This window comes from Aegilops tauschii, chromosome 6 (genome assembly GCF_002575655.3).
Source record: "Aegilops tauschii subsp. strangulata cultivar AL8/78 chromosome 6, Aet v6.0, whole genome shotgun sequence".
NCBI lineage: Eukaryota > Viridiplantae > Streptophyta > Magnoliopsida > Poales > Poaceae > Aegilops > Aegilops tauschii.
Genome location: NC_053040.3, coordinates 318018354 through 318036517, shown reverse-complemented (window position 1 = coordinate 318036517; position 18164 = coordinate 318018354). Strand labels below are relative to the sequence as shown.

General features: G+C 46.9%; 1 protein-coding gene across 1 annotated transcript; it reads right to left on the bottom strand.

Moving 5' to 3' along the window:
• Window positions 1-1114: 1114 nt before the first annotated feature.
• Window positions 1115-5835, bottom strand: LOC109770480 (filament-like plant protein 7). Its single transcript, XM_020329185.4, has 4 exons — window positions 5440-5835; window positions 2177-3995; window positions 2017-2077; window positions 1115-1809 (listed from the first exon to the last, which is right to left on the bottom strand). Exons 2-4 carry the CDS (start codon window positions 3898-3900, stop codon window positions 1369-1371), a joined length of 2226 nt encoding a protein of 741 aa, XP_020184774.1. The 5' UTR covers window positions 3901-3995; window positions 5440-5835; the 3' UTR covers window positions 1115-1368.
• Window positions 5836-18164: the final 12329 nt, after the last annotated feature.

Sequence of the window (18164 nt, the reverse complement as noted above, 5' to 3'; positions counted from 1 at the left end):
GTCATAAACCGAAGTTGTGATGAAATCAGTTGATACTTTGAAATGTGCGAAGTTCTTTGTATTTTTCATTGAATAGAAGGGAACAAAGCAAAATCTGGATGGAGGGACAACAAAATATCTGATTGGGTTTTGAATTGTGGAAGGAGTTGGTGGATGGAGACCTGATCAGTATAAGTTCTACAACCGAAGTACATTGCCTCTTAGGCCACATGAGTGTGGGAAGTAGTCAAAAGATGTCTTACGTGTATGGGATGAGAAGGTGATGTACCACCACAATAACTTATCTTTATAAAGATAAGTGTGTCTTTGTGACAACTTTTACTCTGTTAAACTTTTTTTGCCATGTTTTATCTCTTAGTTATGACATTGCGACACTTTTATCTTATTTACATGTTCTCTAATCTGACAAGATGGATACACTAGCAGGCGAGTTATCCTCCCAGTTATCCTGCCACGTCATCCTAACATGTGGGTCTGGTTTGTCAGTTCGGAGAAATGACATAAAAGACCACCAAAAGGTTCAAATAGTACATTACTTATCACCGCAAAAAAGGTAATCACTTTATTTGTCTAATTGTACGCAAGACATCTATTGTTGGGCATAGATTGGCTGACGTAACATCAGGTGACTTAGTGCCTGTTTGGTTCCTCTCCGCTCCCGCGACTGAGCTCTCGGAGCGGAGCAGGCTACTGCAGCTTTTTACGGAGCAGCTCAAACCGAGCTCCGCAGCTCCATGGAGTGGAGCGGAGTGGAGAGATTCCAAACAGGGCCTTAGAGTCACTGACATGTGGGCCGTCTAGTTTGTGACCTAAGACACCCTAACCCTAAGTCAGTCAATCCCAAGCATCTATCGTCGTAGATCATCAATGTTTTTTTTTCTTCCGCAAAAGAACGTTTTTTTGTTAGTATTTATACTTGGACACTATTTTTACTTAACTTTGTCCAATGTGGATAAGACAAGAATGTTTTACTTAACTTTGTCAAATTTGAACTGAAACCACGACACTTATTTTAGAACGGAGGGAGCACTCTGTTTTAACTAAGAGGTGAAATGTGGCATGAGTTTTTAAAAAGGATAAATGTTATCATAACATCACAATTAGAGGATAAAATATAGAATACTCCACATAAAATTACATGATGTTTATTAAATAAACATTTACACATTTCAAAAAAAAAAACATTTACACAGCAATGCATTCCATAAATACTCAGGTTCATGTCAACAACAACAAATTCGATAAACAGCATGTTCCAGAGTCTCTCAACACCAGGCTTCAGACTCTGCCAGTACAATTGAACATTTGGCCAAAAAGTATGCACCGTTGCACTAGGGCCAAATCGCACACACACTCGCACAACACAGTCTAGGAGGACCTGCCCTCCACTCTTTTCCTGAAGATCATCCTGCCCAGCAAGCCCGGACCCCGCTTCTTCTTCCGAGGATCAGCAGCAGCCTCATGCTCCTTGACCAACGGCTGAACAACGGCTTGCGCCGCTGACGCCTTCCCGTCGGCGTCAGGAATCTGCTCTTGTGCCGTGCTCTTTCGTGCTGCCGCGTCGTCAGGCTCGCCATGTTCTTTCTCGGGAGAGTTCTGACCCTCGGCTGTGCTGGCGCCCTCGTCGGCAAGGATGCTTCCAAGTGACTGGGGCTTGTAGTCAGCCGAGCTCGGCCGCGGGCTGTGCGTTGAGATGTCTGGAGGGCCTGAACTCGGCGGAGTCTGGAGAGCCTGCAATTGTTTGCTTAGGTTCGTGATGGTCTCCTGGCACTCTGCAAGTTTGTCAGCTGCTGCAGATATCTCTGAGTCCTGCATTGCAGCGAAAATGGTGTCAAATCTTATTCCTGATGATTATATATGGATGAAAAGAGAGAATTGTGACGTAGTATAACATATCAGGCAGTAACATTTAAATGAAATGAGATAAAGCTGAAGTGAAAAATATCAGGTATAGCTAGTTTTGCAACAGCCAGATTGTTCCTTTTTTCTGAACGAAAGAGAAACATGAGAACTTACCGTTGCTAGTTGTTTCGCCTCCTTTTGTGCCAAGTCTTCTCCCATTCCATCAGCAGTGAGACTGCATTGCAAAGAACAAAAAAATTAACTGAAAATCACTCAACACTAGTTGAAAGGAAGCGCTGTTTAGCTGTTTGGTAGCTGCTTGCACTGTTATTACCTTTCTATCTCATAGTATGACGACTTCCTCCCCAGTTGGATATCATCATTCTGATCCAGCATGACCATTGCTTGAATTTTTTCAGGGTGCTGACATTCAGGTGGCTGAATCTGTTCCTTTTGTGCTTCAGTTTGGATATCCAATGCTGTTGCTGCTGATGTTGCACTTTGCACGTCAGGTTCAACATGTGCATGAAAGTCATTTTCGTTACCGTCCACGGTGTCCGATCGAACTTGGTTCGAGAAGTATATGCTCATTATATACTCCAGTACCAGGCAAACCTCGTCGATAAAATCTTCAAGCCTGGCTTTCCTCTGTAGCACATCATGGCAAACATGAACCAGGTACTCGAGCCGAGCACAGAGTTCAGGCTTGGCATACAACAAAGATTCAGATCTTGCAGCATCGTCTTCTGCCGAAACGCGGATCGTGGACGTGATTTTGTCGATCAGATTGCCGATCAGTTCCTCCACTTTGGCCCGGTCATACAGTAGATCAGAAGCATCTCCGTTCCCACGAACAGGGCCCTCGTCCAATGCACGCCTTACTCCATCAACAATGGCGTCGATGCTTTCTCCGGTTGCTTCATGGTTACTTGTAACGAGTTTCCAAACATCCTGCAGCCATTCAGGATGACCATGTTCTAGGACCGGGCTCTCGCCGTTCTTGTCGGGCACGACGGATCCCGAATGTCCTGATGTGTGATGATCCCCTGACTCCATCTCCATCCTCTCGATCTCGGCGAAGTCGTCGAGCAAGCTCATGTCGGACACCATGACGGACGATGCTCCATGTCCCTGCTTCCCAGCCCTGAGCTGGTCCAGTTCAGACACCAGAGCAGTGGCCCACGTCTCGGACTTGGCGTGTGCATCGCTCAGCCGCTTGCTCTCCTCCGTCAGCTCCTTGAGCTGCCCCTGCACCGCCGACAGCTTGCTGGCCTCCTCCGCGTACTTCGTCTGCGTGAACTGCAGCTCGGTGTCTCTCGCCGCCAGCATCCGCTTCAGAACGTTGTTCTCGTCCTCGATCGCGCGCAGCCTGACGGCGTAGCCATGATCAGGCTCCGGAGCGCGCCGCGGCGTCACGGGCCGCGGCGACATCGTCGGCGTCACCGAACGCGGCGACACTGTCGGCGTCACGGAGCGCGGCCGCCTCGGGCTGGCCCCGGCCCTGGACGGCGGCGGCTGCTGCTGCGGCTCGACCTCGTCCCTCATCTTGGCCAAGGCGGCCGGCCCGGGGAGGCGCTTCCGGACCATGGCGCGCAGCCGCTGGCACTCGCCCTCCAGCTGCGCGATCTTCTTCAGGCTCTCCGCCTGCTGCGCGCGGGCGGCATCCACGGACCTGAGGTCGTACTCCCGCTCCTGGCTCCTCACCTCCAGCTCCTTCTGGAGCATGCGTGCCTCGTACTGCAGCGACGCGCTCTGCTTCTGCGCCGCGTCCAGCTTCGCCGCCGCGCCGGAGAGCTCCTGGTCGGAGGCCGCCTTGGACTCCCTCAGCTCCCTGACGAGCTTGTCCTTGGCGTCCATGGCCTTGCAGAGGCTGTTGTTCTCGGCGGCGAGCTTCGCGGCCTTCTTGTTCGCGGCTTCGAGGCTGTGCTGTAGTTCACGCAGCTTCTTTTGCTGGGAGGATATCTCGCTGGCTGCTTCCACGATGATTTGCTCCCGCTCTTCTCTGGCAATGAGCAGCTGCTCCATGCAGGATCTCAGCGCATCTTCCATTTCAGCCATTGTTACTGTATGCTTTCTTAGTGCAACTTCTCTTGAGAAGAATCACCAAGTGCTCTTCATGAGAGCAAAGTTCTTAGCTTATAACTCTTCTCAACCTGGCAATAGGGTAATTTAGTCAGAGTTTGGCAATGGAGTAGTATTTGGCAACCTGCCCATTTTACTCCTTGAACTTTATAAAAGGCCCACTAATTTTTTTGAACTACTAATGCATATTAACATATTTTCATGAATCTACCAAGCCAATTCGATACACACCGAGCCGGTTTGGGAGATTGGAAGCGTAGTTCTTTGAGTAATTTTCAACTTCATGATTTTCTAAAAAACTTTGATGACTCATAAATTCAGTACTCCCTTCATTCCATAATGTAGTGTGCCCACGCTTTTCGAGATTCAATTTTGATCATAAATTAGACTAATACCCGTCCGTCTCAAAATAAGTGTCTCAACCTTAGTACAACTTTGTACTAAAGTTAGTACAAAGTTGAGACACTTATTTTGAGATGGAGGGAGTAATACATAAATCATTTTATTGAAAAATTATACCTTCGACTACTTTTTTTGAATATGAATTCAAAGGTATATGTCATGCTCCTGTCGCAGTTGCCCATGTTGATTAAATTTATGGTCAAAGTTAAATCTCGAAAAACGTGAGCGCACTACGTTACGAAATGGAGAGAGTATGTTGAACGGGGAACATTTAATTATCCTATTGCTAATGTATATCAAGTTATATTTTGTGAACTAGTTGGTCCTGAATGATTTTGTAGTCAACGTTCACCTGTTTTGCGAAGTTCTGCAAGTGAAAATGTGAAATAGAGTTATTCCATTTTAACAGATAATTATACTTACAGAATCACAAACCATTGTACCAAAGTTGCATATTCTTCCTTTTCTTCAGGAAAATTACATGTTCATTTAATAAGTAGGAGAGGATATCAAAGCCAGACACAGAAACAAATTTAAACAGGTACTCCCTCTGTAAACAAATATAAGAGCAGAAACAAATTTAGTGAACGATCTTATATTTGTTTACGGAGGGAGTACAATATTACTCCCTCCGTTCCTAAATAATTGTCTTTCTAGAGATTTCAACAAATGACTACATATGAAGCAAAATGAGTGAATCTACATTCTAAAACATGTCTACATACATCCGTATGTTGTAGTCCATTTGAAATGGCTAGAAAGACAATTATTTGGGAACGGAAGGAGTACTTTTGAGACTTGGTGGATTGTTGTAAACTTTGCAATAATTAATTGAGGGTTTGTACATCGATGGATGCAGAGGTCATGGGTTAAACCCTCTGTTTGCAAAACAACGAAACAAATCTGAAACTTTTCAACTAGCCTTTCAACTAAATTAACTATGATTCCGTAGCAATGGGTATCATCGAAAAAGAGAGAGGGAAAAGAGAAGAAATGGTTAATCTTACAGACTATATCAACTGAAAAGAAACATGATTAAGTTACACAACTCAACCAGGAACCAGAAAAAAAAAGGAAAATGCTGCAAGAATATAAACAAAAGGATGCACCAACCTGGATAAAACGGCTTAAACCTGTGATATACAACGGATGAGGCAGAGATACAGGCCGGCAGTCGGCAGAGCGGAAGGAGCAGCACCAGCGAATTGAAGCTCAGTCGCGGCACTCTTAACTCCATTCTCTAGCCCAAGATGTTTCTGGCAATAAGGTGAACACGCTGACAGTTTGGTCGGCGCGTTGAGGGGTCAAGGACATTGCAGCGCGAGTGGCTCTTTCGGCAGCGGAGCGCAGGAAGGAAGAAGGCATGGTGTCGACCTCAAAGCCGAAATTCTCCCAGCTCTAGCGGTTGGGCTGTTAAGTTCTGTCCCACCACACCACACCACCCGAAGCAAACAAAGTGGCCTCTTCCGAAGCTTTATCTCCTCTGGAGTACGCTTCGAGTTCGATACCTCTGCTTCTTTGTGCAGGGGGGTGAGGGATGAGCAGTGCATTCTTGTTGCTGTGGAGCCTGTGAAGAGCAGCCTCAACTACCTATCCCACTGCCTTTCTGGCTAGTTTTTCTTACGAGTCATGCGCCTCATGGTTTGCTTAGGCTAATGGAGATAATTTGGTCAGGAGATGCTGTCGACGTACATGGCGTAAGTTGTGTGAGTGACGCTGCCAAGAGCCCAAGACTGCAGGGAACTCGTAAATAAAACGTGGAGCACAATGTTCTTACTAGGGAGTAGGTAAGCACACACACACATATATATAGTGCTTCTTTTTAATAAAATGAAGCACATATGAATGTGACGAATGAAAGGAAGAGGTCATGAGTTTGGTATCGAAAGGCAACCGGATTACATGTGTGCAAGCACCCACAAACTCGTGTACCATGTCCAAGCACCGACCAACTGTATGACCATCCGACATCCCGGATGGAAGGTGAGCGTATAATAATACAGCTTTTGTGTAGTGCAGAGTGCATGCCCGGTGGTGTGGTGGGTCTTGTGAAGTAGGCTCTGCACCAAACCTGCCCCCTAGCTCGTTTTCAGAAAAAGAACACAGCCATGTCTTCAAGAGTTCAGTCTCGGCGGTCGATACGGTTAGCTGATCTTTCACTCGGTGGCACAGTGCAGTGGCTGATGAGCGATTTCAATCAAGATAAATTGCCCTACCAAGATAAACTGTGAGGCACTTTGCGCGTAAAAAGGTGGTGAAAGCCTAGAATAAGACCAGGACGCATGTTCCATTGCTTTAGCGTAGCAGGTAGGTAAACGGATTCCGTCAGAGCTACTCCATATTATGTTGCATTTGTCCACAGAAAAGATCTGCCATGGTTGGAAACTCTTGTCATTCTTGCTGATGAGTTTTCCTTTCTCTCTCTGTTTCCTTTTTTGATGAAATCCCTTGTTTTGGTGGTCTCGAATGGTGACGTTTGTGCTACAGCAATCAAGTGAGTCCATCCCCCTGTTGGTTCATGTCATGTGGTTGCCCTGCCGGACAGCTCATGCATATGCACATGCACCAAACTTGCAGTGCCAATGAGGTGGCCGGTTTGATTTCGAGCGCCATGGTTCAGTTGTCATCAGCTTTCGTCGTAATTGAGTTCATGCCTGATCTAGCTTAATCGCAACAAGTGGTGCTTATATTGAGCTTCACAGACAGATCCACATGCCATGCCACGCGTCACGCACTGCTCAGTGGAGTAATTGCTAAAATCGAGGTGCGGCGGCAGTTTGAACAGAAGATGAATAAAGACCACTATAAGGGGTGCTTATTTTGGCTTTGCAGACAGATCCATATGCCACCCGTCACGCACTGCTCGGTGGTCTACTTGCTGAAATTGAGGTGCGGCGGCGCTTTGAACAGGAGATGGATAAATATATAAGAGTATTTTCTATTTCCCTCCATTTCAAAATAAGTGTCTTAACTTTATACAAACATTAGTGCAAAGTTATATTAGGATTAAGATATTTATTTTAAAACGAAGGAGTACTATATTATGGAAATAATAATTTGTTCAGTGAGAACTTGTTAACTTTTTTTTACTGGAAATAGTGGTCTTTATTCATTAATGTTCAAAGGTGCAATGGATACATCCCAGGCTCAGTGAGCCGAACATATCAACCACTATTTTTTTCGATAAAGGATATTTTATTGACTCGTAATGTAGCATCAAGGGATACAGTCACAATGAATACACATCCGGTCTATGCATAACGAAGATGTACACAGCCAACACAACACACATACGAACAACCACACCGGCAATAAGCAAAGTCATATAAGACCAAAGCTATGCCTAAGCGGATGGAGAAAAGAAAAACCCGAAGGGATGAACAACATCGATTGACGATATACAGCAGTGGTCGTTGGCACCAAACATCTCTTGACAGCACAAGGACTAAGAGAATGGTTCTTCAAAAATGACGCCTCCAAGGAGGGAACGACGTGCAAGCGTCGCCGTCGCCAGATCCAACCACCAAGGTCAGATCATGGGTTTTCACCCTGAAGATCAAATCTGAGCAAACTCCAAGCAATGCCTTCATCAGGGTAACGGCACAAAGAACGCCGTCATTGCCAGGTATAACCAACTAGGGTCCGGCCTAGGGTTTTCACCCCGGAGCTCGAGATTGGGTACTCGAGAAGTACCACCCAATCGAAGTCATCCCATGTTGTCTCCTCCACTTGCCTCGGTCCCAATAGTTTCATATGCGCACGGTTCATGTGGCGAGTGATGGCCATGTCCGCACTTGTCCACTCACATGACGCGACAAGAGCCTCTCGCCACCACACGGCGAAGCGGTAAAACGCTCCTAACAAAGTTAGGCGCATCGAAGTTTGAAGCCCGGCCTTCATGAACAAATACAATGTCCTGAAAGTTCTTTTTCCTTTCATGAATCTCTCTAATAATCGAGAGCTCCTCGCCGATGTGTTGATGAGGCGGGGAGCCGTTCCCCTCGAGCCCTATGAGTGGCATGATATGGAACATGCGAGGCTTTGGCCGGCTTGACCGTAGGAGTCAACTGGCTAAAACCTTGCATGCAGATAAGCTCGATTTCATTGGAATCCAATAAACCATTAGGAGCTCCATCTTCGTTGTTGATCTTTAATCGATTGGTGGTGATGACTTCTCTTGGAATTGGTTGGCAGCAAATGGGCGATCAAGAGGAATTCTGGTGGGCGTCCGGTTGGAATTTTCAACGTCTCAAGGGTCATCATTGGTCGGCATTTCGTTAGTGTCGCCGTAGTGCAATGCAATAACCAATTCAGATGGGAACTGATTATTGTGTTTGGATCGGCAGATCACTCTAAATCAATTGACTTTCTCATTGAATTACATGACAAGATTTTTGCCTCGACTGTGCTCGAGACCATTGGTGAGGATTTCAATTTCATGAGGTATGTCTTGGAAAAGAGCAAAAACAAGCAATCCATCAACATGAACCTAATGGCATTTTTTAATAACTGGGAGGTTGACTTGGAGCTTATGGAGTTACAACGGGTTGGAGCTAGTTTTACTTGGAGCGATAAGCAACTCGACCCGACTTGGTGTGTCCTTGACAAGGTTTTTGTCTCTCTAGAGTGGGAGAGCCAATTTCTTGCGTGTTCACTCGAGGCCATGATGCGTCTAGGTTATTCAAAGCTGAATAAAACTGTTGCTTGTTGATGATTTGGTGCGGCATACAAGAGTATATAAGAGGGTATAAACCGACTTGGGGTAGGGGTACAAAACTGACTTGGACTAGAAGTCGTATACCATAATGACTACTCTAACATCCCCCCGCAGTATCAACGGCAGGCTCGACGACGTTGAGACTGAAACAGATATCTTGAAACGACTTAGTAGGCAGTGCCTTGGTGAAAATGTCAGCAAACTGAGCCGTAGAGGGAACATGAAGCACCCGAACCTGACCAAGAGCAACCTTTTCACGAACAAAATGAATATCAATCTCAATATGCTTTGTGCGTCGGTGTTGAACTGGATTGCTGGTCATGTAGACTGCTGATATGTTGTCACAGTAGACAATAGTGGCCTGCTCAATAGGCCTGTGTAGCTCAGAGAGTAACTGCCGAATCCAGATTGTATCTGCAACGGCATGTGCCACAACGCGATACTCAGCCTCGGCCGACGAACGTGAGACTGTAACCTGTCTTTTCGAAGACCAAGAAATCAAATTGTTACCAAGAAAAACACAAAAACCGGAAGTGGACCTTCGAGTGTCAGGACAACCAGCCCAGTCTGCATCAGAGTATGTGGTAAGCGAGTTTGGAGAAGAATTATTGAGGTGGAGACCATGATTGAGAGTTCCTTTTAAATACCGAAGAATGCGTTTAACATGATTATAGTGAGGAACCCGGGGATCATGCATATAGAGACATGCTTGTTGAACAGCAAAAGAGATTTCAGGACGAGTAATGGTGAGATATTGGAGAGCACCTGTTAGGCTACGATAGAGAGTAGGATCGGAAAAGGGTTCACCGGTAGCCGAAAGTTTAAAACTAGTATCGACAGGAGTGCGAGAGGATTGACAGTCAAGCATACCAGCACGATTAAGAAGATCAAGAATATACTGGCGTTGGGAAAGAAAAAGGCTGGAGGAATCTCGAACAACAGCAATGCCTAAGAAATGATGAAGGAGTCCTAGGTCAGTCATAGAAAATTCAGATCTAAGAAGAGAGACAATATGATCTAAGAACTTTTGAGAGGAGGCGGTAAGAATGATATCATCTACATAGAGAAGTAAATAGGCAGTGTCAGAAGTTTGATGATACACAAAAAGAGAGGTGTCGGAGAGAGATGGAGTGAAGCCTATTGTTTGAATGAAGGAGGAGAAGCGTTGAAACCAAGCTCGTGGGGCCTGTTTAAGACCGTAGAGAGATTTCTGAAGAAGACATACATGAGTTGGAAAGGATGGATTTTCAAAACCCAGAGGTTGCTGCCAGTAGACAGTTTCTTGAAGGGAACCATGGAGGAAAGCATTTTTAACATCAAGTTGGTGAATGGGCCATGAAGAGGAGACAACAACACTAAGAACGGTGCGAATGGTGCTAGGTTTAACAACAGGAGAGAAGGTTTCTTCGTAATCAATTCCTTGTTGCTGAGAAAAGCCACGACAAACCCACCTGGCTTTATATCGTGAGAGGCTCCCATCGGAGTGGAACTTTTGGCGAAAAATCCATTTGCCAGAAACAATATTTGTATTGGGAGGACGAGGAACAAGTTGCCAGGTGTTGTTTTGAAGTAAAGCATTATATTCTTCTTGCATGGCAGCGGCCCAATTGGGATCAAGTAGAGCAGTTTTGTAATTCTTTGGAAGAGAAGTGAGAGATACGGAGGTATGAAGGTTTAGGCGGTCTTGGGGTTGATGAAATCCTGATTTGGCCCTAGTACGCATGCGATGATCATTAATCGGGGCTGCTGTAGGAATAGCACGAGGGGGTAAGGTGGGTACTGGTGAGTCCGGCGCAGCGGAAGAGTCGGACGAAGGAGCAGGGCTGGGTGGTGGAGTGGGAGCAGGGCTGGGTGGTGGAGTGGGAGTAGGGGCCGGGGGTGTTGGGGAGGGAGCAGGGGTCGAGGGTGTTGGGGACGTCTCGGGTGGGGTGAGTGTATGGTTGGGATTGGCTATGGTGGGTGTTAATGGTGGTGGTGATAAGTTGTGTTCGGCAGGTAGGGGAGTATATAGTTGGAAAGGACGGGGAGAGGGGGTGTTTGCGGAGCTAGGGGTGTTGGATGGTGTAGTAGTGCGTTGTGAGAAAGGAAAAATCTGCTCAGCAAACGTGACATGACGAGAGACATGAACGTGTCCGGTGTGAAGGTCGAGACAGCGATAGCCTTTGTGCTCGTCAGAGAAGCCGAGAAAAGCACATGGGATAGAGCGTGGTGACAATTTATTTGCAGAAGTGGCATAGGCATTGGGAAAACAGAGACAGCCGAAAACACGAACCGCGGAGTAGTCGGGGTGGGAAAGAAAGAGGGAATAATAGGGAGTAGTGTTGGGTTTAGTTTTAGAAGGTCGAATATTTAGAAGGAAGGTGGCCATGTGTAGGGCTTCAGCCCAAAACTTGGGAGGCATAGATGATTGAATGAGGAGAGTGCGAACTATATCATTGAGGGTGCGAAGAGAGCATTCTGCTTTACCATTTTGAGGGGAGGTGTAGGGACATGAGAACCTAAGCATGATGCCATGTTGTAAGAAGAAAGTACGATTTTTAATGTTATCAAACTCGTGACCATTGTCACATTGGATAAAGCGAATTGGGAGGAAGAAGTGAACAGACACATAGCGTTGAAAATTAAGGAAAAGAGAATGGACCTCGGATTTGTTGCGTAGAGGAAACGTCCAGACAAAGTGGGTGAAATCATCTAGGATAACAAGGTAGTATTTAAAACTCGAAACACTTGCAATGGGAGAGGTCCATAAATCACAATGTATTAATTCAAAGGGATAAGTGCTACAAGAACTAGAGGAACTAAAGGGAAGACGCACATGTTTGCCTAATTGACAAGACTCACAAAACACAGAATTATGAGAGTCCCTATTACATGGTATGGTAAATTCACTAAGCATAGAAGCTAAGACGGCGGGGTTGGGATGGCCCAAGCGACGATGCCAGAGATCGACGGAGGCTAGCATGGATGTTGGAGGGGTGGCGGCAGGAACTCCATTAAGAGAATAAAGATCACCGGAGCTATTGAAGCGAGCGATCTCGGCCTTGGTCAGGTAATCCTTCACAGATAAACCAAAAGGGTCAAATTCAGCCGAAACTAGATTGTCGCAAGTAAATTGGCGAACAGAGATAAGATTTTTAATGAGGGCGGGTGCAACTAGAACATCGCGAAGTAAAAGAGGTTTGGTGGAAGAGGGAAGTTGAGCCTGACCAACACAATATATAGGAATAGATGATCCATCTCCAAGGATAATGGAAGGGAAAGGAGATTTAGTGCAAGAAGATAACCAATTACTAGATGCAGACATATGACTAGAGGCCCCTGAATCAAAGATCCAATCCGTACCTGAGTTTCCTTGTGCAGCAAAGTTATTCATGGCCTGGAGAAAGGCAGCTTGATCCCAGCTCGGCGTCGCAGGTGAGGGTGGCGTCGGAAGCAGTGCCGGCGGATACGATGGTGAAGGCAGCAGGGCCGGCTGGGGAGTGTAGTAGGCATTGGCCGGCTGTGGTGGGGGTGGCGTCGGGAGCAAGGCCGGCTGAGGTGTGTAGTAGGCGCCGCCGTCGGTGGTGTAATGACCATAAGGAGCATACGTCGGGGCGGCGTGATAGGCATTGGCCGGCTGTCGGGGGTTGAGAACCCCGGGAGCACCAGTAGGCGGCCGAAGGCCGGGTTGCCAGGCACCTGAGTATGCCGGCGGAGCACCGAGGGTGGACGGAGCGGACCAGGGCATGGGCCATGCTTGAACAAGCCCCGTCCAAGGATCATGAGGAGGCCGCCATGCAACCGCAGATGGAGCACTGGTGGGTGGTGCAGGACTCGGTGCTGGTGATGTCGTAGGCGGAACCGAACGAGTCGACGGCAGCCTGTAGATAGGGTTTTTGCCGCGGTAGTTCGGACAAGGACGCCTGCCTGGGGGCGGTTGAACAGATGATGATGCGGACGGCCCGGCGGCAGGAGCCAGCATGGAAGGCGGCGCTGGTGTACACGACAGAGGAGGACGAGCCGCAGCATGAAAGACCTTGGGGCGAGAGTCCTTGCGAGCTTGTGTTTCCGCCGCGAGTTGTAGCAAGGAACGAACTTCAGCGAAGGTAGGAGGGGGCCGTATCATCGGTATGAACGAGGCTTGCTTGTAAAAGTCTTCGCCGAGGCCGACGATGACGATATTAATTAGCTGTGAGTCGCTAACTGTATCGCCGAGTTCGCGGAGCTCATCACCAATGGTCTTAACGCGCTGGCAGAACAGGTTCACCGGGGCTTCTCCTTGCACCATATTGCGAAGCTCGGTGTGGAGAGCGTTTTTCCGAGCGTCGGTGTTGCTTTGGAAGAGCTGACGGAGGGAGTGCCAGATGTTGGCAGCGGTGGCGCCGTCGTGATCGAGCATGTTGAAGATCTCGGTGGTGATGCGGGTGTAGAACCACTGGACGATCGCGAGATCGTCTTTCAACCATTGCGGATCGTCGGGGCGGGGAAGACAGTTGGCGGCGACATGCGAGCGCAGGTTGCAGCGGCCGAGGTGGAGATCGAAGAGATGTCTCCAATGGTAGTAGTTGTGGGCGGCGAGATCAAGAACTATGGGGATGTAGGGGCTGACGTCGGAGATTGTGTCAGCAAGAGATATTGGTGCGGCGAGGATGGGTGCAGGGTAGTTTTGTGGAGCTATGGTGAGGGCCGAGAGAGAAGCGGCCGCGGCGTTGGCAGCCTTGGCGATGAGTGCGGCCCGGCGCTCGAAGTAGCCGGGCGGCGGTGGCGGCGGTGGCGTTGGCGGAGCCATACCCTAAACCCTGGGACCGGTATCTGATACCATGAAAGCTGAATAAAACTGTTGCTTGTTGATGATTTGGTGCGGCATACAAGAGTATATAAGAGGGTACAAACCGACTTGGGGTAGGGGTACAAAACTGACTTGGACTAGAAGTCGTATACCATAATGACTACTCTAACAGTTATGACCATTGTCCTCTAATATTCGACTCCAGTGAGACTCGTCGGCAACGGAGCTCTCGCTTTTTCTTTGAAGTTCAATGGAGGGAACACCTCAGCTTTCCTAGATTGCCGTGCACAAGAAATGGATTGTTGCTTGCAGTCATTCTCCTCATTGGTTGGGTCCTTTGCCGAATGCAATGGACCGATGGCAACATTGTATTAGGCAGTTGTGACATCACCTTAGAGGGTGAGGGGCTAACCTTGGTGGTGCCCCCTAAGATCCAGGAATTGGATATGGTATCCGATGGGCCTAGGCTATCCTAGGCGGAGTGAGATCTAGGATACAACCTTCAGGATGATATGGTATTTATCAGCTTTTGTGAAGAAATTTATTAGCGGCAGCGACACTCTCAAACATGGATCGAAAAGGGAGACCTCAACTTTGCGTACTTCTAGATAGCTACCAACGGTCAACGTAGGAGATGTCGTATAGTCTCTTTACGGAATGGTTCCAATAATGTCACTGATCCGGAGGCACTACAACAACATACCTGCTCCTTCTGTAGAGGGTTGATGCCTCAGATGAGAAAGGAGGGGCGGAGTTGGTGTTGTCCACATAGGGAGAGTCTTGGACTGTTAGCGTCGATGAAAACACAATGCTAATCGCTCATTTCACTCCTAAGGAACTAGAGTTAGCCCTGTCCTCCATGGGTACTAAAAGTACCCAGTCCTGATGGGTTCCCGGGGACTTTGTATAAAATATTTTAGTCTATGGTTGGCCGGTAGATGTTTGAGTTGCTTGATGACTTTACCAAAGGTCGGATCGACATCAAGTGATTAAACATTAATATTATCACCTTGCTTCCTAATGTTTCAGGGGTGAACTTTATTAAGAATTTTAGACCCATTTCTTTTTTCCAATCTAGAATTTAGACTACTCGTCAAAGGGTTTTCAACCCGGTTATTACTAGTTGCAAACTGGGTAATAGACCTGAGCCCATCACTAGTTGCAAACAGGGTAATAGACCCGAGCCAATCTGCCTTTACCCGATGTAGAAGTATCCTCCAACTGGATTTTGAGAAGGCATACGACTGCGCCAGTTGGGAGTTTCTTGAAGGAGTTATGTTTCAGAAAGGCTTTAACCCATTATGGGTTAGCGGGATCATGCAACTTGTCAAGGACATGCAAAACGCCATTAACATCAATGGGGAGCTTGGCGCATTTTTTTCGAAACTCACGTAGTGTGTGTCAAGGTGACCCGATATCCCCGCTCCTCTTCAACCTTGTGGTTGATGCTTTGGCTATCATCTTAGAGGGTGCTAAGATAGTCGAGCATTTTCATGGGGTGTTTCCTGAGATTCGCGAAGGAGGAATTACTCACCTTCAATATGCGGATGATACCCTCATTATGATTCAGAATGACTCAGTTAGTCTGATCAATTTGAAGTTCATGTTGATGTTTTGAGTCCATGTCGGGACTCAAAATTAACTTCGACAAAAGCGAGGCTTTGATCAGCGAAGGTACCCTGGAGGACAAGCTCTGGGTTGCGCACATGATGAATTGTAATCTTGGATCTTCTGCTATCAAGTATCTCAGCCTTCCTCTCACCAACAAACATCACACTATCAAATGAAGGAAATATGCCCGAGAGGCAATAATAAAGTTGTTATTTATATTTCCTTATATCATGATAAATGTTTATTATTCATGCTAGAATTGTATTAACCGGAAACTTCATACATGTGTGAATACATAGACAAAACAGAGTGTCCCTAGTATGCCTCTACTTGACTAGCTCGTTAATCAAAGATGGTTAAGTTTCCTAGCCATAGACATGTGTTGTCATTTGATGAACGGGATCACATCATTAGAGAATGATGTGATGGACAAGACCCATCCGTTAGCTTAGCATAATGATCGTTTAGTTTTATTGCTATTGCTTTCTTCATGACTTATACATGTTCCTTTGACTATGAGATTATGCAACTCCCGAATACCGGAGGAACACCTTGTGTGCTATCAAACATCACAACGTAACTGGGTGATTATAAAGATGCTCTACAGGTGTCTCCGATGGTGTTTGTTGAGTTGGCATAGATCGAGATTATGATTTGTCACTCCGAGTATCGGAGAGGTATCTCTGGGCCCTCTCGGTAATCCAAATCACTATAAGCCTTGCAAGCAATGTGACTAATGAGTTAGTTACGGGATGATGCATTACGTAACGAGTAAAGAGACTTGCTGGTAACGAGATTGAACTAGGTATGAGGATACCGACGATCGAATCTCGGGCAAGTAACATACCGATGACAAAGGGAACAACGTATGTTGTTATGCGGTTTGACCGATAAAGATCTTCATAGAATATGTAGGAGACAACATGAGCATCCAAGTTCCGCTATTGGTTATTGACCGGAGATGTGTCTCGGTCATGTCTACATAGTTCTCAAACCCGTAGGGTCCGCACGCTTAACGTCCGATGACGATTTGTATTATGAGTTATCTGATTTGATGACCAAAGTTTGTTTGGAGTTCCGGATGAGATCACGGACATGACGAGGAGTCTCGAAATGGTCGAGAGGTAAAGATTCATATATAGGACGATGGTATTTGGACACCGGAAGTGTTCCGGGTGATACCGGGTCACCGAAAGTGGTTCCGGGCAACCCCGACAAAGATATGGGCTTAATGGGCAAAGTAAGGGAACACACCAGCCCACAAGGGGCTGGTGCGCCCCCTATAGGGCCAACCACATGGGGAGAAAGGGAAAGTAGAGGAGGAAAAGGAAAGTATGAAGTAGGACTCCTACTTCCTTCCCCTCCCCCACCTTCCTTTCCCCCTTGTCCAAATATGGTAGGGGGGTGAATTGGACTAGGGGCCCAAGTAGGATTCCTACTACTTGGGTGCGCCCTAGGCTGCCTCCCTCCCTCTCCCTCATTTATATACGTGGGGAGGGCACCCCTAGAACACACATCAATTGTTCCTGGCCGTTTGCGGTGCCCCCCTCCATAGTTACACACCTCGGTCATATCGTCGTAGTACTTAGGTGAAGTCCTGCGCCGGTAACTTCATCATCACCGTCGCCACACCGTCGTGCTGACGGAACTCTCCCTCGTCCTCAACTGGATCAAGAGCTCAAGGGACGTCATCAAGCTGAACGTGTGCTGAACACGGAGGTGCCGTACGTTCGGTGCTTGGATCGGTTGGATCGCGAAGATGTTCGACTACATCAACCGCATTACTAAACGCTTCCGCTTTCGGTCTACGAGGGTACGTGGACACACTCTCCCCGCTCGTTGCTTTGCTTCTCCTAGATAGATCTTGTGTGATCGTAGGAAAATTTTGAAATACTACGTTCCTCAACAGTGGCATCCGAGCCAGGTCTATGCGTAGATGTTATATGCACGAGTAGAACACAAAGAGTTGTGGGCGACAATAGTCATACTGCTTACCAGCAATGTCTTACTTTGATTCGGCGGTATTGTTGGATGAAGCGGCCCGCATCGACAATACATGACCGCCTTCATGAGACTGGTTCTACCGACGTGCTTTGCACACAGGTGGCTAGCGGGTGTTTGTTTCTCCAACTTTAGTTGAATCGAGTTTGACTACGCCCGGTCCTTGTTGAAGGTTAAAACAGCACACTTGACGAAAAATCATTGTGGTTTTGATGCGTAGGTAAGAACGGTTCTTGCTGGAAGCCCGTAGCAGCCACGTAAAACTTGCAACAACAAAGTAGAGCACGTCTAACTTGTTTTTGCAGGGCATGTTGTGATGTGATATGGTTAAGACGTGATGAGATACAAATTGTTGTATGAGATGATCATGTTTTGTTAAAGTTATCGGCAACTGGCAGGAGCCTTATGGTTGTCTTTTTATTGCATAAGATGCAAGCGCCATATAATTGCTTTACTTTATCGCTATGCGATAGCAATAGTTGCAAAAGCAATAGTTGGTGAGACGACCATGTGACGACACGTTGATAGAGATCAAGATGATGGAGATCATGATGTCATGCCGGTGACGATGGAGATCATAACGGTACTTTGGAGATGGAGATCAAAGACACAAGATGATGATGGCCATATCATGTCACATATTTTGATTGCACATGATGTTTATCTTTTATGCATCTTTTTTTGCTTAGTACAACGGTAGCATTATGAGATGATCCCTTACAAAATTTTTAAGGTATAAGT